At 45.8% G+C, this 25,268-nt stretch overlaps 1 protein-coding gene across 7 annotated transcripts in view; it reads right to left on the bottom strand.

Moving 5' to 3' along the window:
* ADCK1 (aarF domain containing kinase 1) overlaps positions 1–25,268 on the bottom strand; it is a 134,984-nt gene that overhangs the window by 102,205 nt on the left and 7,511 nt on the right. For 2 of the 7 annotated variants that reach the window (XM_007067416.4, XM_043548891.1), the window contains exons 2-3: positions 23,967–24,103; positions 15,601–15,684 (exon numbers count right to left, since the gene is read on the bottom strand). In XM_007067416.4, the coding sequence (XP_007067478.2) occupies positions 15,601–15,684; positions 23,967–24,103 (221 nt within the window). Of the gene's footprint in view, positions 1–15,600; positions 15,685–17,682; positions 17,784–19,646; positions 19,713–20,919; positions 21,099–23,966; positions 24,105–25,268 lie in introns of those variants that run through there. The other 5 variants (XM_043548892.1, XM_027829643.2, XM_037900764.1 and 2 more) reach the window with 5 other exon arrangements.

Here is a 25,268-nt window from a genome sequence, read left to right as displayed (position 1 = left end):
GGACATATCCCAGCAGTGAAAGGACAGCTTCCAAAAATCTCCTCTCAGAGCAACCCACAATCACAAACCAGTTTGCAAAGCCCAGTGCAACCCTACAATAAACATCCAGCCTGCAGAGCACAGAGCTCAATGATAATAACAGTGGGTACATGCAGGCAAACCTACAATAGAAGCTGTGTGTGGAGCCCAGCACCCTACAATAAACAAACCAGCCTGTGGAGCTTGATGCCCTTGAGCATACAACAAACCAGCACGTACAGCTATTCCTGTGCAACCCCACAACAATAAATCAGTTTTCAAATTCAAGCCCCGGGGCCAGTAATTATAAAGAAAAGTTACTTTACCATTATTTTTTAAGATACCTTTGTCAGTGACCCCTTTCAATGCACTTTGAAATTCAGCAAAGCTGGCAAGACAGTAAATAGATCTGAGGTAAGGGGGATAACTCAGAAAGCTCTCTGGGTGTGCAAGTCAATCATTAAAACGCGGCTATGACCAGCGCAGAGCCTCTGTAGAGATGACCCTTGTCACTGTGTTTCTCTGCTCCCCGGGGGTCACTTCCAAGTCACATCAGCTCAGCGTACTGACAAAAACAAGTTGTTACTGGTGTCAGCCCTGTCTGGGCGATACAGCTGTGGAGGAGGGAGCCGGTGCAGCAGGCAGAGCAGCTTCCATCAGCAGAATTTGCAGCCACAGAGACAGGGCTGTCAAAGGGCTGCAGCAACATGGGCCCAAAGACAGGTTTTCCCAGGGTTCCAAGGAAGCTGGCTGCCATCTTGGATTCACTCCTACTGGGAAAGGGTCGCCCCATGGCTGGTTTGGCAGCTGGGATTCTGATTGTAAATGGCTATTTCAACAGGAACATACAGACCCACGTATGAACGCACACCAGAGCCCACAGACACGTGTACAAAGGCACACAAACATTTGTCCGGATGCTCACATGCACACATTTACTTACTCCAACACCCTTCTAGACTGGTCACCCAAACAATTCCCTTATTCATTAAAAGGGGCCACCACAGCTGGTCGTGAACTCTCCATTTTGTTTTGACCCTGAACTAAGTCAGCAGCTGCTGTAGCTCAGAGCAGCACAGACTCCTTCATCCCAGCCCCTGGACTCTCACTCTGCCTGGTGCAGACAAAATCCCTCCCCGTGGTGCTCAATGGATGGAAACGAAGGAGACTTCCCTCAGGACAGGCCTTTCACTCCAGTGTGCAAACAACGTGGCTCCCACATTAGCCCCCAGCGCCTGCCTAGGACCCACTAAGACGCCCTCAACATTCATGCCAACCTCAGAGAAGTGTCTGTAAGTCACTGCCCATTACAGCTATTCCCTGGGCACTGACATAACAGGCTAAATGAAGACACTGGTTTGACAGGTAAGATAATTGTGTGTTACCCTCCAGCACATTCCTTTATCATACGCACTTTGGGGAGAATCTGATAAGGTCACTGGTTTAGCACAGCAAGTCTACAGCGTTTATCCCTGATATCCGACGCTAGCCTGGCCCCTGGTACTCAGAATATCCCAACATCCAATGCCAGCCTTGTCTCCAGCATTTATACATCCCCATTATCCAGGGGACATCATCTCAGTGACAAATCCTGAGCACAGAGTGGTTTGACTTCTTGTGCAACGTCAGTCCCACAGAGGCCTGGCCTTCCTTCAATCACACATTATATTCAAAGGTAGCACTGCATGTTTGTAAGCCTCGTCCCCAGGATGGACAAAACCACCTCAGCACACCATGCTCTCAAACTCTCCATGGACACACAAAGGGGTACACACCCTGACCTTTCCTGCCACCACCCGAGGGCTGTCCTAGAGATTCCTGGATTTGCAGGATTGAGCCAGATCTGGAAACTTCACTGCACGGTGCCTGCCACGTCACCATCAACCACAGTCATGCTGGCTGACGCCACAGCCCTCAGTAGATTATGTGCATTTGATGATAATCATTATCAAAAGCCTCTGACATCCAGCATAACGTACATCTCCTCCTTGTTTTTCTGGCCACTGCCACCTTCTTAGTGGCACTTGGGTAGTCAGTGCTTTTTCCTGGGAGCCCAATGTGTGCACAAACAGCTTAACTGAACCTTTCCAACGTGCACAACCTGTCTCTTATCTACAGTGATTTTAGTCTGGCATCAGGTTGATCAATTCCTTCACTGTCTTTAAGTCTTCACAGGCCTCCCTAGTCTTGACTAAGGTAAATCATTTTGTCACGTTGCCTCCTTTTCCAGATGGTTAATAAATATATTGAGCAGTGGCACATTTATCAAAAGCCTTTGGAAAATCGAAAGGAATTAGGGCTGTTGGTTCCCCTTTAACTCTTTCAAAGATGCTCACCTCTGGAGGAGATGCTGGGGGTAGGCAGAAGGGATATCTCACCTCGTGGCTGAGAAGGCTCACCCACCCTTGTGAATAAGTCACACAACCATAGGAGATTTTCTGCATCCTCTGCTGATTCAGGACATCCAGAGAGCAGCAGTGACCAGCAGGGCTTTCCTTCATCCCCAGCTGACAAGAAGACTGACTTTTGCTTTGCAACTCAAGGTGCTGGAAGTAGCCTACAGAGTCTTTTAAGGTTTGGGTCCTGCACAGCCAAGAGACCCGCCTCTCTCTTTGTGCTTCAGGACAGCTGGAACATTCAAGGCGACAGTCTCTCAGTTTCAATGTCAGGAGCACGTGGGTGCTCTCAATTCAGGACCTTTGAATCTGTAAGTTGTTTCCCCTATCACTCTGACAAATCCCAACCTTGCTGACCATCAGGTCACATTCCAAGGCCTATCTGTTTTCTCAAGCTTTTCCTTGGGTGGAGGAGTGTTGGAAGTGGGGTCTGTAGATTTCAGTGGGGAGTTATTATTGCAAGCTGACATTGGTAGCTTTTGGAGCATACACTGAGTTCACGGCAGGTACATTTTTATGAACTCAGGATAAAACAAAACAAAAAAACACAGCCTTGAGAAGCATGACTTACCCTTACCAGCACTGATTTGCCCCAGCTATCTTTATGATTCTCTTAGCTATTGTTCCCAGCCTAAATCATGGAATCATAGAATATCAGGGTTGGAAGGGACCTCAGGAGGTCATCTAGTCCAACCCCCTGCTCAAAGCAGGACCAATCCCCAGTTTTTGCCCCAGATCCCTAAAACTCTTGGGTTTACAATTCTCAAGCCAACTTTGGTTTCTAGTTTTAAGATGGTGTAAATGGGCCCTCACCTCCTGAGCACCTCTGAGCAACGGCATGCAGTACCACAGTCCTTTTCTCCCCCCTAGTGCTCCTGCAGGTTGCCAACTGTCTTTGGTGGGTCTTCAGTGGCTTGGCCCTCAGGCCAAGCCACAGAGGTCAAGTGAACCCCTTCCAGGGTTCTAAAGAGTCCAATAAACAAACAGTCTCTTTGCCCTTCGTAGGGTCTTCAGCCTCAGCTCTGGGCCCTTTAAATTCAGCCCTTTGTTTGGGCTCCGAAATAAGCCCTGCCCCCTTTTCAGGTTTATGACACTTTTCCTGTGGTGGTAGGGGAACCCAAACCCACTCACGACTCCAGGTTCCAATCCAAGGACCCAATCAACAGCAGCCACGTGCTACTCACCTCAATCTTTTACTGATAACTCACTGGGCCTCTTCCTGCTGGGCCCTTTTGTCTCCATCCCCTCCACTGGCCAACATCCTCAGGCCCTTCTCCCTTTGCAATATCAGTGTAAGTTCAGCTAGCCATAAACTCTGGCTACCTGCCAGGCTCCTTTGGCCTGAGAGCACCACCCATTTTCACTCCTCTGCTCCGAGCCAGGAACTGACCTGCTAAGGCCAGGCAACTCTTGTTACCTGAGCCAGCAGGGCCATGACTGACTGTTGCTAATGCCTTTAGCCCTTGGAGGACCGGGTCTCTGGTTTCCAAAATGGCTGCTCTGGAAAGTCCACTCTACGTATGCTTGGAGGACCCATATTTGCTGCTCTTTTCCTCAGAGCAGGGTGTCATAGGACAGTGAGGGCCCCACGAGGGAGCTGCAAAGGCCGAATACACCCACAGATGGATACACCACTGGCCACCCTCTGGGTCTTTTGTTTTAATAGCTGATTTCAAATAAGCCACACGCTGCCAGGAGTTCAGCCATTTGGGTCCTCAGTTCCTTCAGACAGATGCCATCTGTTCCTGGGGCCTGATCCAAAGCCCACTGATGTCAGTGGAACAGGCCCATAGACACTGACTGCAATTTAATTTCTCAGGTAGTTGCATCATCTGTCTTGTTTTTGATGCCCCTATCTTTGACAGTCACTCCTTGAATAAACCAGAAAATGTATTTGCACCCTCCTACTCTGGGGTGAAAACCAAGGTAAAGAAATGAAGCTCAACAGCGGTCTTTTTCAGGGCAGGAACAATCTCCCAAAGTGTGTACATCACCTAGTACAATGGGATCCTTATCTCAGATGGGGTCTCTAGGTGCTGTCAAAATACAAAAACAACAATAGTAATAAACACCTCTTTCTTCACTGTGATTGCTCCCTTTACATGCAGGAGTTACAAAAGGATCCATGGATTCATGCACAGGCTTTCTGCAGCTTGTCCTTCAAGAATGTCTTAGTGCTTCCGTTCCTACATTTGGCTAGATGTTCCTCAAATTTCCTCTGGCTATTATTTACCTTTAAGAAGCTGTAAGGAAACAAAGCTACCAACAGTCTGTGATCCAACAGTGAAGGAACAGCCCCACCTGGAGGCAAGAAGCAAGAACGTGTGTGAGACACAGCCCCATGAGGGTATGGGGAAAAAGAGAGAGAAAATCACAAACGAGCCTGCAGATAATCAACAAATCAGACAGTTTCAGATGGCTGAATGATCCAGTGTGTGAGTGACATGTTCACAACCTGCTCCTAGATTCTTACTGCTGGAATGATGTCCAATGACCAGTTCAGACATGAAGGTGCAGGACTAGGAAGCCAGGTGCAGACTAAATGAGGTGCTATTTACTGCCTCTCACCTTCCTCCTCTCCTCCCAGGAAATGACAATGGACCAGACCTTTTCTCTGAACGAAACACCTTAAAGTGCATAAGAATGTTCAGCTAAGCCCACAACCTGATTGGATTGCTATCTCTAGCACTTCAGAGTTCAAGACCAAAGTAACAATCACATAATGGGTAAGTCCATTGATGGGACTGAAAGGGGGGAGGAGTATCTTATTATAGGATTTATTTTAGCATCTGTTACATTTTCAGTGTAAAGTTCTAATATTTTCCACGTTGGCAGGTGGTTCACTAGACTGTAGCACTCACACCCACACAGAGTCCTCAAACCACCAGCTGGCCATTCTACATTGGAGCTGGCCATGCGACAGCACTCACTGATGATGAAGAGGAGACATAATGGGGAGCACATAATGTGGCAACTGGCTGGCTCAGATGTTGTGGATGGGATATAATGCTTTTTGCCCTCTCTGTCACTGCTTCCAAGCCAGTTCACCATCCAAAGGCAGTTTGGTCTCACGGAAAATTAATTTGAGGTTCGCAGATCAGTTCACCACAAACAGGTTTTTTTTGTAATGTTCTCACATGACCATACCAACTCCCTCCTCAGCAGCGGACATGGGCCATAGAGACTCAACTCACCTCACACCGTAGAGAGGGTACCTTCAGCTAATAGAGGAGATACACTGGCAGGGGATATCTGTGGAAGGATCATATGCTCATGAAGCTGCAGGGGGTGGTGCATCATGGATTCCTTAACAGAGCTGTTCTGGAGCAGCACCATGGAGAGCGCCTTGGAACGTCCCTTAGCAGGTGCAGGTAAAGCTTCAGTCTTTAAACTTCCAACTGTTACAGAATCACGAAAACTTATCATAGACATGGGCTCCTTCTCCAGCCTGAACCATCTGCAAGTCTTAAGCCATCTTTACACACATTTCCCTCTTCCTTCCAGAGACAGGAGGCTCCGGAAATCTGGCCACTACTCCAAATGCCAATGTCCTCTTTATAAATGCCTCCCTCATTCAAGAGACAAACACTACAGATTCCAGAAATAGCCTCCCAGGAGCAAGAGCTCTGTATTTCATATAATGACAGCAGAAGGTGGAAGCTTCCAACTAATTGCCCAGGTCCAATAACCAGCAGCTTGACTGAGGACAACATCCCAATTCTGCTCTCAAAGGTAATTAACCTCCCCAAATGATTTTTCCCTGACAAAGCAATTCTGAAGCCAACACAGTTAATTCATGGACAGATTCTAAATATGACCAGAGACTTCCTAAGTGCAGATCCCTTCCATCCTCATCTTCCACTGCCCCCCCTATTAACATATGACGACATCCATGTCCTCAGCACCCACATTTTACTAAACTCACGGATCATGGGACTTTTGTCCTATTCAAGCCTGTCGACTGTGATGGGTTCCCGCTGGGGTGCCACCTGGAACTGGAGTACCACTGAGCCCTCTGACCCACCAGCCCGGGCTTCCTCTCACACTAAGAACATAAGAATGGCCATGCTGGGTCAGACCAAAGGTCCATCCAGCCCAGCATCCTGTCCACCGACAGTGGCCAATGCCAGGTGCCCCAGAGGGAGTGAACCTAACAGGTAATGATCTAGTGATCTCTCTCCTGCCATCCATCTCCACCTCTGACAAACAGAGGCTAGAGACACCATTCCTTACCCATCCTGGCTAATAGCCATTAATGGACTTAACCTCCATGAATGTATCCAGTTCTCTTTTAAACCCTGTTATAGTCCTAGCCTTCACAACCTCCTCAGGCAAGGAGTTCCACAGGTTGACTGTGCCCTGAGTGAAGAAGAACTTCCTTTTATTTGTTTTAAACCTGCTGCCCATTAATTTCATTTGGTGGCCCCTAGTTCTTATATTATGGGAACAAGTAAATAACTTTTCCTTATTCACTTTCTCCACACCACTCATGATTTTATATACCTCTATCATATTCCCCCCTTAATCTCCTCTTTTCCAAGCTGAAAAGTCCTAGCCTCTTTAATCTCTCCTCATACGGGACCCGTTCCAAACCCCTAATCATTTTAGTTGCCCTTTTCTGAACCTTTTCTAATGCCAGTATATCTTTTTTGAGATGAGGGGACCACATCTGTATGCAGTATTCAAGATGTGGGCGTACCATGGATTTATATAAGGGAAATAAGATATTCTCCATCTTATTCTCTCTCCCTTTTTTAATGATTCCTAACATCCCGTTTGCTTTTTTGACTGCCACTGCACACTGCATGGATGTCTTCAGAGAACGATCCACAACGACTCCAAGATCTTTCCCGATTAGTTGTAGCTAAATTAGCCCCCATCATATTGTATAGTTGGGGTTATTTTTTCCAATGTGCATTACTTTATATTTATCCACATTAAATTTCATTTGTCATTTTGTTGCCCAATCACTTAGTTTTGTGAGATCTTTTTGAAGTTCTTCACAGTCTGCTTTGGTCTTAACTATCTTGAGCAGTTTAATATCATCTGCAAACTTTGCCACCTCACTGTTTACCCCTTTCTCTAGATCATTTATGAATAAGTTGAATAGGATTTGTCCTAGGACTGAGCTTTGGGGAACACCACTAGTTACCCCTCTCCATTCTGAAAATTTACCATTTATTCCTACCCTTTGTTCCCCGTCTTTTAACCAGTTCTCAATCCATGAAAGGATCTTCCCTCTTATCCCATGACAACTTAATTTACATAAGAGCCTTTGGTGAGGGACCTTGTCAAAGGCTTTCTGGAAATCTAAGTACACTATGTCCACTGGATCTCCCTTGTCCACATGTTTGTTGACCCCCCTCAAAGAACTCTAATAGATTAGTAAGACATGATCTCCCTTTACAGAAACCATGTTGACTTTTGCACAACAATTTGTGTTCGTCTATGTGTCTGACAATTTTATTCTTTACTATTGTTTCAACTAATTTGCCCGGTACTGACGTTAGACTTACCGGTCTGTAATTGCCAGGATCACCTCTAGAGCTCTTCTTAAATACTGGCGTTACATTAACTATCTTCCAGTCATTGGGTTCAGTAGCTGATTTAAAGGACAGGTTACAAACCATAGTTAATTGTTCCGCAATTTCAAATTTGAGTTCTTTCAGAACTCTTGGGTGAATGCCATCTGATCCCGGTGACATGTTACTGTTCAGTTTCTCAGTTAATTCCAAAACCTCCTCTAGTGACACTTCAATCTGTGACAATTCCTCAGATTTGTCACCTACAAAAGTCGGCTCAGGTTTGGGAATCTCCCTAACATCCTCAGCCGTGAAGACTGAAGCAAAGAATTCATTTAGTTTCTCTGCGATGCCTTTATAATCTTTAAGTGCTCCTTTGGTATCTCGATCGCCCGGGTCCCCATTGGTTGTTTAGCAGGCTTCCTGCTTCTGATGTACTTAAACATTTTGTTATTACCTTTTGAGTTTTTGGCTAGCAGTTCTTCAAACTCCTTTTTGGCTTTTCTTATTACACTTTTACATTTAATTTGGCAGTGTTTATGCTCCTTTCTATTTACCTCATTAGGATTTGACTTCCACTTTTTAAAAGATGCCTTTTTATCTCTCACTGCTTCTTTTACATGGTTGTTAAGCCACGGTGGCTCTTTTTTAGTTCTTTTATTGTGGTTTTTAATTTGGGGTATACATTTAGGTTGAGCCTCTATTATGGTGTCTGTCAAGGTTCCTTCCCCACTCTGAACTCTAGGGTACAGATGTGGGGACCTGCATGAAAACCTCCTAATCTTACTTTTACCAGCTTAGGTTGAAACTTCCCCAAGGTACAAACTATTTTACCTTTTGCCCTTGGACTTTCGCTGCCACCACCAAACGTTTAACCGGTTACTGGGAAAGTTGTTTGAGAACGTCTTTCCTCCCAAAATCCTCACCAAAACCTTGCACCCCCCTTCCTGGGGAAGGCTTGATAAAAAATCCTCACCAATTTGCATAGGTGAACACAGACCCAAACCCTTGGATCTTAAGAACAATGAAAAAAGCATTCCGTTTCTTACAAGAAGAATTTTAATATAAGAAAAGGTAAAAAGAATCACCTCTGTAAAATCAGGATGGTAAATACCTTACAGGGTAATTAGGTTCAAAACATAGAGAATCCCTCTAGGCAAAACCTTAAGTTACAAAAAGACACAAAAACAGGAATATCCATTCCATTCAGCACAGCTTATTTTCTCAGCCATTTAAAGAAATCAGAAACTAACGCATATCTAGCTAGATTACTTACTAAGTTCTAACATGCCATTCCTGTTCTGTCCCCGGCAAAAGCATCACACAGACAGAGAGAGAGGCTTTGTTTCTCCCTCCCCCCAGCTTTTGAAAGTATCTTGTCTCCTCATTGGTCATTTTGGTCATGTGCCAGCGAGGTTATCCTAGCTTCTTAACCCTTTACAGGTGAAAAGATTTTTCCTCTGGCCAGGAGGGATTTTAAAGGTGTTTACTCTTCCCTTTATATTTATGACAGTGTCTTTGAAAAGTGTCCATGCAGCTTGCAGGGATTTCACTCTACTCACTGTACCTTTTAATTTCTGTTTAACTAACCACCTCATTTTTGCATAGTTCCCCTTTCTGAAATTAAATGCCACAGTGTTGGGCTGTTGAGGTGTTCTTCCCACCACAGGAATGTTAAATGTTATTATATTTTGGTCACTATTTTCAAGCAGTCCTGTTATAGTTACCTCTTGGACCAGATCCTATGCTCCACTCAGGACTAGACTGAGAGTTGCCCCTCCCCTTATGGGTTCCTGTACCAGCTGCTCCAAGAAGCAGTCATTTAAAATATCGAGAAATTTTGTCTCTGCATTTTGTCCTGAAGTGACATGTACCCAGTCAATATGGGGATAATTGAAATCCCCCACTATTATTGAGTTCTTTATTTTGATAGCCTCTCTAATCTCCCTTAGCATTTCATCGTCACTATCACTGTCCTGGTCAGGTGGTTGATAAAAGATTCCTATTGTTATATTCTTATTAGAGCATGGAATTACTATCCATAGAGATTCTATGGAACATGTGGATTCATTTAAGATTTTTATTTCATTTGATTCTATATTTTCTTTCACATATAGTGCCACTCCCTCCGCCCCCCCTGCCCCCCCCCCGTCGCATAACCTGTTCTGTCCTTCCGATGTATTTTCTAACGTAATCACACCCCGGAATGACTGTGTCCCATTGATTGTCCTCACTCCACCAGGTTTCTGTGATGCCTATTATATCAACATCCTCCTTTAACACAAGGCACTCTAGTTCACCCATCTTATTATATAGACTTCTAGCATTTGTGTACAAGTACTTTAAAAACTTGTCGCTATTTGTCTGCCTTTTTCTGTTGTGTCAGCACTGTGCTGCTGTGACAAGCTGCAAAGCCCTCCAAGCTTGCACTTTCACCAGCATTCACACAGGTAGGGACACACCCAGCTGCAATTACATGCAGGCTCTCCAACCACTAGCCTCCCAGCCTGGGACCCAGAGCAGTACTGTCCTGCCCGGTCAAATCTGGCCTGTATATGGGTTTAATACCCGGTCCACCTCTCCCTCAGTGTGAAGAGGACATGCACACTTGTGATAACCAAGCTGAGATATTCCCCAGACACCTTAGTCAAACGCACATGTTTAATAAAACATAAAATAAGTTTATTAACTACAAAAAGATAGATTTTAAGTGATTATAAGTGATAGCAAACAGATCAAAGCAGATTACCTAGAAAATAAACGAACACCGCACACTGATCTTAACATACTAGATAGGTAAGAAATGAATTAACAAATTCTCACCCTGAGTGATAAGGAGGCTGGCAGATTCTTAAGGCACAAGCTGCCTTTGCTTTGCAGCTGGGGTTTCCCAGGTTTTCATACATAGGCTAGAAATCCCTTTAGCCTGGGATGATTACTTCCCCCTGTTCAGTCTTTGTTCCTTAGGTGTTTCCAGGTGTGTTGTTGTAGGGAGAGTGAGGTACCATCATGATGTCATTTCCCCCTTTTATATCTTCTTCCCGCTTGCTGGAAAGCTCCTTAGCTGTGACCTGGGTCAAACAGTTCCCATTGTGTAGTGCTATCTCTGAGAGGTTTCTACTGTACGCAGTTCCTGGGGTAATCCTTGTGCTTGTGTGCATTTCCTCAATAAGCCATTAACATTGTTTGGCCTTTTTACTGTTGTACCTGAAAGGCTGCTTGTGGGTGTTTTCAACCTCACAATATGTTTCAGTAAAACATACACAGCCAAACTTCATAACTTCACATACGACAATAGTACATACATGCCAATGAGATATTAATATCTAGCAGCTCAAGACTTTTAGAATGAAACCTCACAAGGCACACTTTGTACAGAACATATCCTAATTACATGACAGTGGTGAATAAGGAGGTGTCAGGGTGCCACATCGGCCATGCAGCATTTCTGTACCAGTGGGCAAGATGGCACACACCTAATTGCTACTACCACCACGCTTTGATGCCAACCCTGAAACAAACTTTGTGTTTTGTGACACCTTCAGATCTGAAGGGGGGATCTGCAGAAAGACAACAACATCCATCTATGAAGTATCAACAGTGGCACCCAGATGCTATTGTGATGAGCTTGTTCGAAATGCCCCAGGGTAGGTAAAAGAGAGATTAGAGAGACAGCGACATTACGGAGAGGCTGTGTTTTCCCAGAAGGAGAGGGAACGTGAAGAAATGTCACAATCCAGAGAAGGAAGGAAGACATCAGGTAAGAATTCAGCAACCTGACAAAGGTGGCTGAGCCAACATCCCTCATCTCCCCTGTGATCTGAATTACACATGAGAGGATGAGCAGAAGACAATGCCCACTTTAGCATGTGTCCCACCAACAACAAGTTAAGCGAACTAGCAGGAATGATCAGGACCATATCATAAACCTGTGAAAGTACTGATCTCCCAGGGTGCTCCTGACACTGGACACACATATACATTTTACTAAGCATCCAGTGTCTCCAGAGCTAAACATGGCCACAGATGACCGCAACATCACTGAATCAGCATTTACAGGCTTTAGCAGCAACTGAAGGGCAGTGCCAGGAGTGCCATGAGATTCCTCCCTGCAGACTGAAGATTAGGGTTACCCTGCTTGCCAAGCCACCAACATTGATTGGAAAGGTTGCTCTGGCAGGTGTGAAACTTACATGGCTCATGCAGTTTCACTCGTGATACTGACAGCTATAAGTATTGGCAGAAGGAGTGGCAAGGACAGGGCTCTCATCTCACTTGGTTGCTGGGAAAGGGCATGGGGTACTAGCAGAGAAGTAGCTCCCCACACGTCCCGGCTGGAGCAAGGGAGAGGCAAAGAGAAGTGAGAGCATCAAGATGAGGTTAACAGATCTCAGAGAGACATCGCTACATCCCAGTTCACACTGTTGTCTCACAGAAAGTAGTAAATACTCCCCCAATTTGCAGATCATAAAGAGGTGCTGAGAACTGCCTAGCTGAGAACATTAGCATCAAAAGTGGCCCATGAGGGACAGAAAAAGAGAGTGAGATTGAAGAGGTTTCCTTGGAGCTAAGTGGGAACCTGGCTATGAGTCTCCAGGGAACCTGTTTCTTTCTTAATCTGCTTTGTATTTAATTGTTTCCTAATTACTATGTCCCTGTTTGGCCCAAACAGGCTCAGGAACTAGTGCTGCCACTGAGGTTTCCTATCTCTCGACTGAAACAGTGGGTTAATTCAGGGTCTCCTGTTTAGCTGCTGAACAGAAATTATTATTACAGAACGAGCATCGTGTTCTTTATATTCCAGCAGCACCCACAATGTACTGCGTACTGTCTACACTCACAGGCAGACACAGTCCCTGCCCCATGGAGTTGGCAGGCTAAGCGAGTGAGCAGCATACAAAGGGCAGAAGACATGGGAGGAAACAGCCAGTCAGAATATATATACAATATTTTAAAATAAATACCAGCTATCCCCAAGTCACTCTCTATTGGGCCATTGTCAGTCGGCTAGTTTCTTGTAGCTTTGTTAGCTGATGTGGGCCTTGACGAGGGATGTGAGAGAGAAGGTGATAATGGCCGTTTGGATCAGTCCAGACCTGGACGATGAAACACAAAAATAGTCATGGGAGCAGCACATAAACAGGGGGTTGAGGCTGGCATCACTGCCGGAGTAAAGGGTGGGGGTGGGGAGGCTGACAAGATAGGAGATGTCAGTGCCAGATTGAGAGCCCTGAAGACTGAAGGCCTCTGTTTATCTACAGAACAGGTGCAGCATGGGCAACCCCCGGGGCTGGTGTCCCTCACAACACTTACTGCACCATGCCCCTGGAGGGACTCACCCTCAGGCTGAGAAGGCAATGCAGTCTCTCTTGGCCACTACTGATGGCCAACAAGGGGCCAAGTAGTGCCAGGTCTGATGGTGGATTTTCTGATGACTCATCCATGAGGCACCAGACTGAGACCCAACAAACACAGTCCACAGAGACCACTGAATAGCTGTCAGGTAGTAAAGGCTTTCAGTTACTACTCACCTGGGGCTGGATTGGGACCAGTGCACTATAAACAAAGGACTCTGTATGCCGTTCCCCAGTCGCACTGCAGGGTCATTGTCTTCTGCATATCTGACACTTTGCTAGCTCAGCCATCCCAAGTCTGTTGCTAGAAGGCCACGTTCCTAGTTATTGTCAGCTAAAATGCTCCTCTCCATTATACTCCCCCAACAGCAAGACAAGCCAGGATACTACGCTCACTGAAGGAGTTTCAGCTGCTCATGCTATGCCTGAATTTGCTTCACAGCCTCCATATCCCTGGCTTTCCCCCCTCAGCAGCCCAAGACTTGAAGAAAATGCAGGCCATGGCACTAAGCCCTCTTGCATTGCATTGACTCATTCTGCCAAGGCACAAGTGCTGACTCAGCGAGTCTTGGCTGCCAAGTGGGGAGAGTACAGCACAGCTCCAGTGAACAGGGCCCTTTTCTGCTGCCCAGAGCACATATCGGCAAACCATCAGATGCAGCATGACAGAGGTTAATGAGGCCATGGAGACACATGGCAAAAGGTCGGAGTTTTGCAAGGGCTGCTGGGAACAGCTGTCAAACTACAAGCAGTCTGCAGCACCGGCAACTCCACCACCTCAGCTTCTCTCCGAGCAGCTACAACGCAGCCCTTCTGCAGACCCAGGTTTCAAAGGTACAGTCTTTTTAAAACACTTCTAGTGCTGGGGAAGGTGCCAGATTGACAAGCCTGGGATCTGGAGGCTTCTGAGCCAACAGCTACAACTTAGGCAGCGGCAGAGCAAGCTTCCTCCCATCATACTGCTCACAGGCCTGATCAACTCTAGGAGAGTTCAATCTCCCACTCAGTCCTTGGCCACTACGCTAAAGTTGCCAACGCAGGTGTCAGTTGATTATGAGGGCAGGTTGTGTACTGTGCACGCCTGTCCACTAGGAACTGAACTGAGAACCCACCACCTCTATTTGCATAGACTAATGGACAGCTGCCAGAAAGTCGTGATTTTCACTCACTACCAACCAGTGCTGGATTGGACCCAGCATCCAAGAGTGCAAGCCATAGTCCTCAGGGCTACTGGAGAGTTAGGGAGATGGCACAGACATGGGCAAACAGAGAGAGAAAGCTCCAGACTCCCAAATTTGTCAATCAGTGACACTCATCTGTGATCAGAAGAGCTACAATAAACATTATTTCTTTAGTGGAAGGGGAAGGTGAGAGCAACCACAGGTTGCTCTGCAAGACACTCCTAAGCACTTTGCATTAGTTAAACCAAAATGTATGTTACTAAATACTAAGAGGAGTTGTGTGGGGCACTGGTGGTGGTAGTAAGGGGATGGATGACCCAATCCACTAGCTTTTCACCTCAGGACACTGGAGTTTAACTCCTACATGTGTTAGGTGAAAAATTAAATAGGCTTGGTAGTCCTACTGCAAAATTACTGCCTAATTTGGCATAGATCAGCACAATCCATATTCTCTACTCTGAAGAGACCCCAGGTCTAGTTCGGCAGAGGGGCTGCAGGGCAGGGACAGGACCGAAACACAAGGATCTGTGGGTCAGGATTGAAGGGCACTGGCAGTGCAGGTGGGGAGGGCCCAGAACTGAAAAACAAGAGATCTGCTGGACAAGTTTGAGAGGCCTTTGAGAGAGGTTGTACTTTATATCTTCATTCCTGTCACTACAGATGCTATTTTTATTCATATTAATTAGTTATATCAGAACACAGTGACAGAAAGCCTGGCAGTGAAGAGTCCCTTAGATTGCCCAATTACTTCTCAGTTTCTTCAGGGATGCTCTGCAGCCCTGACTGATCCCAGAGGATTCACCACTCATCCACCATATCTGCCCCATGTTAGTTCACTCAAACCTAGTGTTACAGCCCGCACCAACTAACTGGCCAAGCAGGACAGAGACAAGACTCTCTTGCTGTTGCTAAGCAACACAAGGCCACCTGTCTTCCCACTCCCCCAGCAGCTCAGTGCACTACATCAGTAGCGCTGCACTTCAGTCTAAGCAGCAAGGAGCCTGAAGTGGGAATGATCCCAGTGGCTGACTGACTAAGCCAGTAGCTCGGTGGATTGCATTGCCTTTGGTAGAACTCTCTCTGCTTGCCAAGTCTCTGGGGACAGAGCCCTGTGCTGTGGTCACCTTACCTGGGATTTGAGGTAGGCATACTCCTGTGATCCATATGGGACACTCTGAAGAGAAGTGAGGTAGTCATAGGTGATAACAGCTGTCTGAAAACCAAGCCAGAAACAGTATGAAGACTCTGCAATAATCTCTGATCAAGCCAACAAACTTTTATTAAAGGGACTCTTTCTATTTAGCTTTAGGCCCTAAATTTAAGTTTAGTTTAAAATAAAAGGGTCACAAGGAACAAAAAGTAATACAAATAAAAACATTCACGTCAATGAAAATCAGTGGTTTACACTTATAGAAAAATTCCCTGCAGGGCAGAAAACTCAGTAACATGGAACTATTAAAAATAAGTAATACTCTGTACTTCTAGAGCACCTTCTATTCCAGGCCGTCAAAGCACTTTACAGGCATTAATGAATTAAACATCCCAGCCCCCCTGGGAGATAGGTCAGGATAATGCCCAAGTGCGGAAAATCAAAGGACAGAGCAGGGAAGTGACTTGGCCAGTGTCACACAGCGAGTCAATTGCAGAGCCGGGAACAGAACTGAAAGAAGCCTGGATACCCAATCATGTGTCTGAGCCACAAGCAGGATGTGAAACTAACCAGAAACAGCCTGAGGCTTGCATGTGAACGGGAGTCTTTCCCTTTTCCTCCTACCCAATCCCTGAAGCCAAATCCAAGATTGGCAATGTCAGAACAGCTGCCGTGGTGTCAATTGTGATGTCTAAGCCATTACTGAAGGGATGGGTACAGGAGAGGTCAGACTACCACCCATCCGTACCACAACTACTCCTGTGGTTTGGTAACTGATTAGCATTACAGTCACCTTCATTGGTTACAAATAGCACAATTCAGTTTGTGTCCACGTAGCAGCTTTTCAGCTATTGTACTCACACCTACTGCGCTACCCGACTGTATTCATATCAGTGAGTGCTGGGAAAACCTGGGCAGCTAGCCCTTCCTCCTGGCCTCAGCCGGGGAGAGAGTGGCCAAAAGATATGCAAGCAGAGCAGCGGAAGGGGCAATGCTTTCTGGGATGTCCAATGCACAGAGAGAACCAGTCAACCTGGTTACAAAGATATAATATGGGGATCCAACTACATGCCAAAGAACAATGCTATGACCTGGTTAAGGAAGACAACCATGTAGCGAAGCTACCGGCAAGGGTGAAACACTCTTAGCTACCCTAGTTATTAACCCTGTTAACAATGTGACTGGGTGGACACAAACCATGTTTGGAGTTGACCAGGCAACTGGTCATAAACTAGGTTAAAAGTTGTAATGTAGACAAGGTAACCCTTTTCAAGTGCCTAAGTGACTGATGGGCCTAAATCCTATTTCCACAAGAGACTCAGGCACTGAGGAGTGTAAGTTTCATTAAAATCAATGCGGAGTTAGGCTCTGAAGATCCTAGATCACGTTTGGAAATGGGACTTACGTGCTTTTGAAAATTTTATCCTAGGCCTAAAGTTCCTCTCTCTCTCCACAGTCAGGAAGGGCAGGAATGGAGATGGAAATATTCAGAGCACTTTCTCTAAGTTCTAGCAGCATTGGGCATGGAACACTTGTTGTTATGAACCAGTTAATAGCAGATTCTCTGTAATGGAAGTCTTTTAATCAGGATTTGAAGATTTCAATTACTCAGCCAGAGGTTGTGGGTCTATTACAGGAGTAGGTGCGTGAGGTTCTGTGGCCTGCGATGTGCAGATCAGACTAGATGATCACAACAGTCCCTTCTGTTCTTAAAGTCCATGGGTCTAATTGTAGCACGTGCAATAAGAATTCCCATCTGGATTTCAATCTCCACTACCACCTCGGGGCTCAGTCCCTTTGTAATGACAAGGGCATCTGCAACAAACAGATCTGGGGGGGGAGGGATAGCTCAGTGCAGGGGAGGGATAGCTCAGTGGTGTGAGCATTGGCCTGCTAAACCCAGGGTTGTGAGTTCAATCCTTGAGGGGGCCATTTGGGATCTGGGGCAAAAACTGGGGATTGGTCCTGCTTGGAGCAGGGGGTTGGACTAGATGACCTTCTGAGGTCCCTTCCAACCCTGATATTCTATGATTCTATGATTTTCAAAATCTCAAAACTTACGGGCATTTGATTCTGTGGTGGGATGAATGCCCAGCACCACTGTAAAACTTGATGGGCCCCCTTACACAAAGTACAGCCAATATGTTCACAAGCCCAGCTCTCTGGAGACAAAGGAGACAATGTCATTTCTGCATTAAAAAGAGAATCATTAGACATGAGCAATGGACAAACTGTGGAAGTCTCAGACAAGCCTCTACCCAAAGCTCTGTGCTCTGGGATGAGGTTGGGAAACAGATACAAACAGGATCTTGCTCCTCCCTTTTTGGATGGAGGTTTCTGATATTTCCTGGTTTTGAAGTTGGAAACTTGTTAGGAGAAGCCTCTTCTTGTGATTTTTCAGCCCTTCCTGTCTCTGCTGAAGCCAGGAGCTGCAGAGGTACGTGAAGAAGTATTTGGAGAAAGACTTTACCAAGCATTTTCCAACATCAAAAAATAGCTTTGGAACAGGGGGACCTTTGGATCAGCTTTGGGTGAAGGTTTGGGCTGGTTCTTATGTTGTCTCTTATCCATGAAGGTAATTATCACTTCCAACTTGAAAAGAACCAGCTACAGTTTGCCCTGCATTACAGAGGAAGAGGGAATTTAATTAAGCAGTTACTAATTACATCGTAATCTTGAACAACACATTAGTATTATGATGATTCTGATAGGCAACTCTGACATTGCTAAATCCCCAAAAGTGTCTCAGATGCACTTCAGCTAAGGCATAGGATGTTAGCTTGATGCTTTCTGAAAAGGCAGATTCAGTGTTAGACCCTGGAAGAAGCAGAGGGCAAACAAAGCAGCTTTGTCAGATTTCTAATGCTGTCCAGAATGCAGAGGTTTTCTTTGACTTGCTGCTATCCAGGCCCCGAAGAGCACCTCACTTTCATCAAAGATTAGTTCTTTGCACTCTGTGCTCCAGAGGAACTGATCTTCATAAGATATAAGAACACCTATGAGATCATCCAGTCCCTCTTGATGGCAATGCAGGATTGGTGCCCATAGTGCATTTTCCAGCCTTTAGTCGAGTCTAGTTTTAAAATTCTCAGAGGATGGAGCTTCCACTTTGAGTCATCCAGTTGCTGGCTTCCCACTCCCCTCAAGTTATCAGCTGATCTCCCCATCTCCTGGGAGGAGGTCCCCACTCAATGTCCCTGCCTTTCAGTGTTTTCTCTCTGCTGGTCCCTCAAAGACTGACCAAGCATGAGCAAAACCCGATTCCCCAAACCTGAGCTCAGGCAAGAGTTTTCCCCCAAGCCACATAAGCAAGGAAGTTTAACAAGGACAGATGAATAAGCATGGATAAATTGAGAACTGATGCAAACCTTCTAGCAAAACTCAAACTCGCCAGAGGTCTGAGGATATAGTGGCAGGTCAGATTTGTTGTCTTCCCTCTCCATGTCTTTTTTTCATGTTTACAGCTGTTGCTGCTGAATTTGGCCTGCACACGTCCTTGGAGACAGTGCCCCTAGCTGCAGCCTGGCTTTGCCCCAAGAGGTTGAGTTAAGCATCCACACTTTTGGGTACTTCTCTGAATATAACTTTTGAACATTTTGAAGTTCACCTACCATGACTGAAGCCCTCCCTTCCTCCAAAAAAATCACAAACAATTATGGGAGCTTACCGACTAAGTAGGGGTCTGCCCAGGCTGGATTAAGGGACAGGCATTATAGGCCCACATCAAGGTCCCCGGCTCCCACAGCCACATGTTTGCAATAGAATCTAAGCCCTCATTTTAAAGAAGTCTCCATCCCTTATAGTTAGGGAGAAACACTTGAAAATTAAGGAGTTAACACCCTCTGACCCTCATAAAGAGCAGATCCCTAGCGCTGGGAAGGCAGAGGTCATTAGTGCAGCGGCATAGCACAAATTCACACTGGAGCAACCTGATCATACGGGGCCTTGTGTATGTTAGAAGAAATAAACCATTTTAAAAAGAATTCTACACATTTTTTTAAAAAATAGAGTACTCCAGTACTTACAGGGGCTAGAGACCACCAGCAGATTTTATTGTGGGATATTCTGTTTGTGGCTGCTGCTGTAAAACCCTGTAATATGTGGAGGCAACATGGTCTAGTAGTGGATTGAGCCTGGGAGCAATGAACTGCTGACTTCTAACAGCTCTGCCACTGACACCCTCTGTGGCCATGGGCAAGTCACTGCACCTCTCTATACCTCAGTTTCCCCTGGGGTGTATGGGTTTTTGGGATCAGTGAACATAAGAACGGCCATATGGGGTCAGACCAATGGTCCATCTAGCCCAGTGTCTGGTTGTGACGTTGCACTACATATGTTTTTATGAAAATATGCTAATGAGTGTGACTATCATGCAACTGGAATATGCTTCATGCAAAAGGTCTCTTGTAAGGTATCATTACAAAGCTTATAATCTACTGAGTGTGGTCATCCTACTTGTATGAATGTATCATTCTTGTATCTGAAACTAGGAATATAAAATATAACTCTGAGGTCTTTCTGTAGTTATGCAAAGTGCGAGCCATTAATGATGGTTTAAAATCTTGATGGCTCCCATCAACAAGGACAATTGACTGTAGAAGGCTTGGTTTACTTGCAAGCCTTCCTGTGAGTCAGGCCTGGAAGAATGAAGGCTTTGGGTCTCACAGGCCACGTGACCATGTCACCTGGTACTGGAATCCATCTTAAACCTGGTGCTTTTCCATTTAGAAAGAGGGGTGGGGACCCAAAGAGACAAAAGATTCCCGCCTTGTGCCAAAGATGTATAAGGGGGTGGAACAGAACAAAGGGGGCTGCAGTCATGAGAAATCCCCTAGCTACCACCTGAGCTGGAACAAGGACTGTACCAGGGGAAAGGATTGGGCCCAGACTAGAAAGGAGTCTAGTCTGTGAAAGAAGCTTATTGGAACATCTCTGAGGGTGAGATTTACCTGCATTTAGTTTCTTACTGTAGTAGGCTTAGACTTACGTGCTTTTGTTTTAATTTGCTTGGTAATTTACTTTGTTCTGTCTGTTATTACTTGGAACCACTTAAATCCTACTTTTTATACTTAATAAAATTAATTCCTGGGGGAGCAAACAGCTGTGCATATCTCTTTATCAGCGTTATAGAGGGCGAACAATTTATGAATTTACCCTGCATAAGCTTTATACAGAGTAAAACGGATTTATTTGGGGTTTGGACCCCATTGGGAACTGGGTATCTGGGTGCTAGAGACAGGAGCACTTCTTAAGCTGTATTCAGTTAAGTCTGCAGCTTCTGGGGGACATGGTTCAGACCTGAGTCTGTATTTGCAGCAGGGTAGCATGTCTGGCTCAACAAGGCAGGGTACTGGAGTCCCAAGCTGGCAGGGAAAACGGGCTCAGAGGTAGTCTCAGCACATCAGGTGACAGTCCCAAGGGGGTCTCTGTGACCGAACCCGTCACACCGGTCTTTCCACAGTGGTCAATGACAGGTGCTTTGAAGTGAATGAACAAAACAGGCAATCATTGAGTGATCCACTCCCAGCTTCCAGCAATCAGAGGCTACAGACACCGAGCACATGGGGTTGCATCCCTGAGCATCTTAGCTAATAGCCATTGATATACCTAGCCTTCATTAACTAATTCTTTTTTTTAACCCAGTTATACTTTTGACCTTCACAACATCCCCTGGCAACAAGTTCCATAAGTTAACTGTGCGTTGTGTGAAGCAGTACTTCCTTTTGTTTGTTTTAAATCTGCTGCCTATTAATTTCCATTGAGTGACCCCTAGTTCTTGTGTTATGTGAAGGAGTAACAACACTTCCATATTCACTTTCTCCGCACCATTCATGATTTTATGGACCTCTGTCATATCCCCCCTTAGCCATCTCTTTTCCAAGCTGAGTAGTCCCAGTCTTTTTAATCTCTCTTTACAAAGAAGCTGTTCCGTACCCTTAATCATTTTTGTTAACCTTCTCTGTACCTTTTCCATTTCTAATATACCATTTTTGAGATGGGGTGTCCGGAACTGCACACACTATTCAAGGTGTGGGTGTACCATAGATTTATATAATGGCATTATGATATTTTCTGTCTTATTATCTATCCTTTTCCTAATGGTTCCTAACATCCTGTTAGTTTTTTTGACTACCGCTGCACACTGAGCAGATGTTTTCAGAGAATGACTCCAAGATCACTTTCTTGAATGGTAACAGCTAATTTAGACCCCATCATTTTGTATGTATAACTGGGATTATGTTTTCTAATGCACATTACTCTGCATTTATCAACATTGAATTTCATCTGCCATTTTCTTGCCCAGTCATCTAATTTTGTGAGATCCCAGCTCTTCACAGTCTGCTTTGGACTTAACTATCATGAGTCATTTTGTATCATCTGCAAATTTTGCCACCTCACTTTTTTCCAGATCATTTCTGAATAAGTTGAACAGCACTGGTGCCAGTACATATCCCTGGGAGGCATCACATTTACCTCTCTACATTCTGAAAACTGACCATTATATTCTTATCCTTTGTTTCCTATCTTTTAACCAATTACTGATCCATGAGAGGACCTCCCCTCTTATCCCATGACTGCATACTTTGCTTAAGAGCCTTTGGTGACGGACCTTGTCAAAGGCTTTCTAAAGTCCAAGTGCACTGTATCCACAGGATCACCCTTGTCCACATACAGTATTGTTGACCCCCTCAAATAATTCTAATAGATTGGTGAGGCATAATTTATCTTTATAAAAGCCATGTTGACTCTTCCCTAACAAATCATGTTCATCTATATGTCTGCTAACTATAGTAAAGAACAGAATTTCAACCAATTTGCCTGGTACTGAAGTTAGGCTTACCGGCCTGTAATTGCCAGATCACCTCTGGAGTCTTTTTTAAAAATCAGCATCCGATTAGCTATTCTCCAGTCATCTGGTACAGAAGCTGATTTAAGTGATAGGTTACATACCACCTTTAGTAGTTCTGCAATTTCATACTGGAGTTCCTTTAGAACTCTTGGGTGAATACCATCTGGCCCTGGTGACTTATTACTATTTAACTGATCAGTTTGTTCCAAAACCTCCTCTACTGACTCCTTAGTCTGGGACACTGAAATGATAAAGTGCTAAGTACCATACTTTGCATTATTTTTAATAAGGTGGTGGGAGTTGATGTTTCTGCCATACACTTCCAAAACAAACACCTTCTTAGGTCCCAGACATTCCTCACATCACTTTCTGCTCTGGCCTACACATCTTTCCAGCCTGCATGTATACACGGTAATGGATTCTGAGATCAGCTACAGAACCTGCTTCTTGCAGTCCTGCTCTCAGGAGGCGCTCCTTGTAATTCTCACTAATGAAGCGTTTTTAAAAAGTGCAGAAGATGCAGGCTGACAGCTGCTTAGCACCAGGGGCTTGTAAGTGATGGAATTCCTGGCCTGAAGCGACACACATATGGCACAACAGAGGTGCAGGGTAGACTGATCTCCTACACAGTTACTGATCTTCCTTGTTTCTGGCTGCTAATGGATTCTCCAGAGAGGGCTCTCATGGAGAGGGTCACAACCTGTCTGGCTGTCAGCTGCCATGCTCATGTTTTTGGATGCTGCGATCAACATCTGTGGTGAAATGAAGGTAACACGCATCCAGGACTAGTGGGGCTCTTCGGTATTTATTTTAGAAACAGTGTGTGTGCTGCCCCCACATGCGTCTCCTGCCTTACCTCTCCCATTTTACCCTTTCCCTGACAATAATCCCCCACAAAACACATTCAGACACCTTCCCCTCCCCAAATTCCTCCCACTAAGGACCCCTAGAGACAAAGATTACAGGCAGGGTCCCAACACAGTATTCATTCAGCAACATGGTCCTTTCAATGAGCTGTTATTGCAGGGGAAAGAGGAGCCACCATCAAGGATGTAGTAAGCAGCTTCAAAGCAAAATGACTGGAAAAAGCAGTGGGGTGATGCACAGGACTGAGTTCTGGATAAGAAGTGGATGAAGGAGATGTGGGGTGAAGAGCCATAGCAAAGTGGGTATAGGCCCCACAGGGCTGTCCAGATTGAGTCCTCAATAAGGTATGTGTTTACTCATTGTCACAGCGTCTCTCTTCCTCTTCACTGTAAATTACCCACTAGCCCTTCTATGTGTTTAACCTCTTTTCCCCACACAAATAATAAAACAGAGAAAAACCCAAATTCCTGGAGCTCAGAGCCAACTATGCTCTTGAAATATATCAATACAGTAAACTAAGCACCAGGACTGAGCTCCTGTGAACTACAGTTCCCTCTTGAGGATCCTTCTAACCCAGCCAGTAAATCTCTCACCCTACCCTCACACAACCTGCCAGGGTGCAACTTACTGTGGCAATGGCTCTGCCTACCCGAACAGCTCCAAAATCATTGGGATCCAGGTACTTGCTGCTGTACAGGTAGAAACCAGAGCTGGCTGCTGCCAGAGAGACAAGTTTCAAGGCCCTTCTGGCCATCCTGGCGACCACTGCAGAGACACAAAACAGGAACCATCACCACTTGAGTGGAAGAAGGGAGTACATGAGGAACAATTCAGGCCAACCTTGGCCAAAAATTCAAAGTCATCCAAATGCTTCCTTCCAGAACTCATTTTTCAGATTGATCAGCTGTCAAGTGAGCATATGAAGGCCTGTTAGGGCAGAGGACCCTATTAGTGCAGGCCTCATGGTTTCTATCTCTTGCTATGAGAGGAGAGTGTGGTCTAGTGCTTAAAGCAGGGGCCCTGGGAAACAAGTCTTCCAAGTTTTAATCCCCGCTCTGCCACTGACTGGAGAGCCGCCTGACCATGCCTCTGTGTGGGAGCCGGGGAGGGGACATGCTGCTGCTTCTGGGAGCTGCTTGAGGTAAGCGCCATCCGGAGCCTGCACTCCTGAGCCTCTCCCTGCACCCCAACCCCCTGTCCCAGCCCTGATCCCCCTCCCACCCTCCGAACCCCTTGGTCCCACCCTGGAGCACCCTCCTACACCCCAAACTCCTTATCCCCAGACACACCCCCCAGCCACACCCCCAGCCGGAGCCCTCACCCCCCCGCCACCCCAGCCCGGAGCCCCCTCTTGCACCCTGAACCCCTCATTTCTGGCCCCAACCAGAACCCTCACCCCTTCCAGCACCCAACCCAATTTTGTGAGCATTCATGGCCCGCCACACAATTTCTATTCCCAGATGTGGCCCTCGGGCAAAAAAGTTTGCCCACGCCTGGTATAGATCATAATAAGACCACAAGCCCAGGGAGAGAAGGATATTTTCAGGAGTTTATGGAAGGAAGGAGAGTCCTAATCCAGGGGGACGGCTGTGAAAGGGGCTTGCTTGGTCCTGGGAAGGAAACCAGGTGATTTGGGGAGATTCAAAATGGGGAGTGAATAAAATGAAGGTGGATGATTGGATTTAGGTGAAATAAAATGGAGAGTGGGGATAACTGATGCTGGTGAGGGTAACCCTGAGAGTTGTAGGTTGATGAGGGTCTGAGAAGAAAGTTTGTAGGGTAGGAAGGTGATGAGAAGGAGATGAGAGGTTCAAAAGATGGTTTGCAGACTTGATGTATGAAGAGAGGGAAACTGTGACATGTTGGAGGTGCTTGGAGGAGTAGGACTGACTTGGAGGGGGCCTAGCAGGTACAGGGGTGCTGGAATCAT

Source organism: Chelonia mydas, chromosome 6 (genome assembly GCF_015237465.2).
Source record: "Chelonia mydas isolate rCheMyd1 chromosome 6, rCheMyd1.pri.v2, whole genome shotgun sequence".
NCBI classification, from domain to species: domain Eukaryota; kingdom Metazoa; phylum Chordata; order Testudines; family Cheloniidae; genus Chelonia; species Chelonia mydas.
Note: the sequence above shows the minus strand (reverse complement) of the source record. Positions and strands in the feature narration are given on the sequence as shown.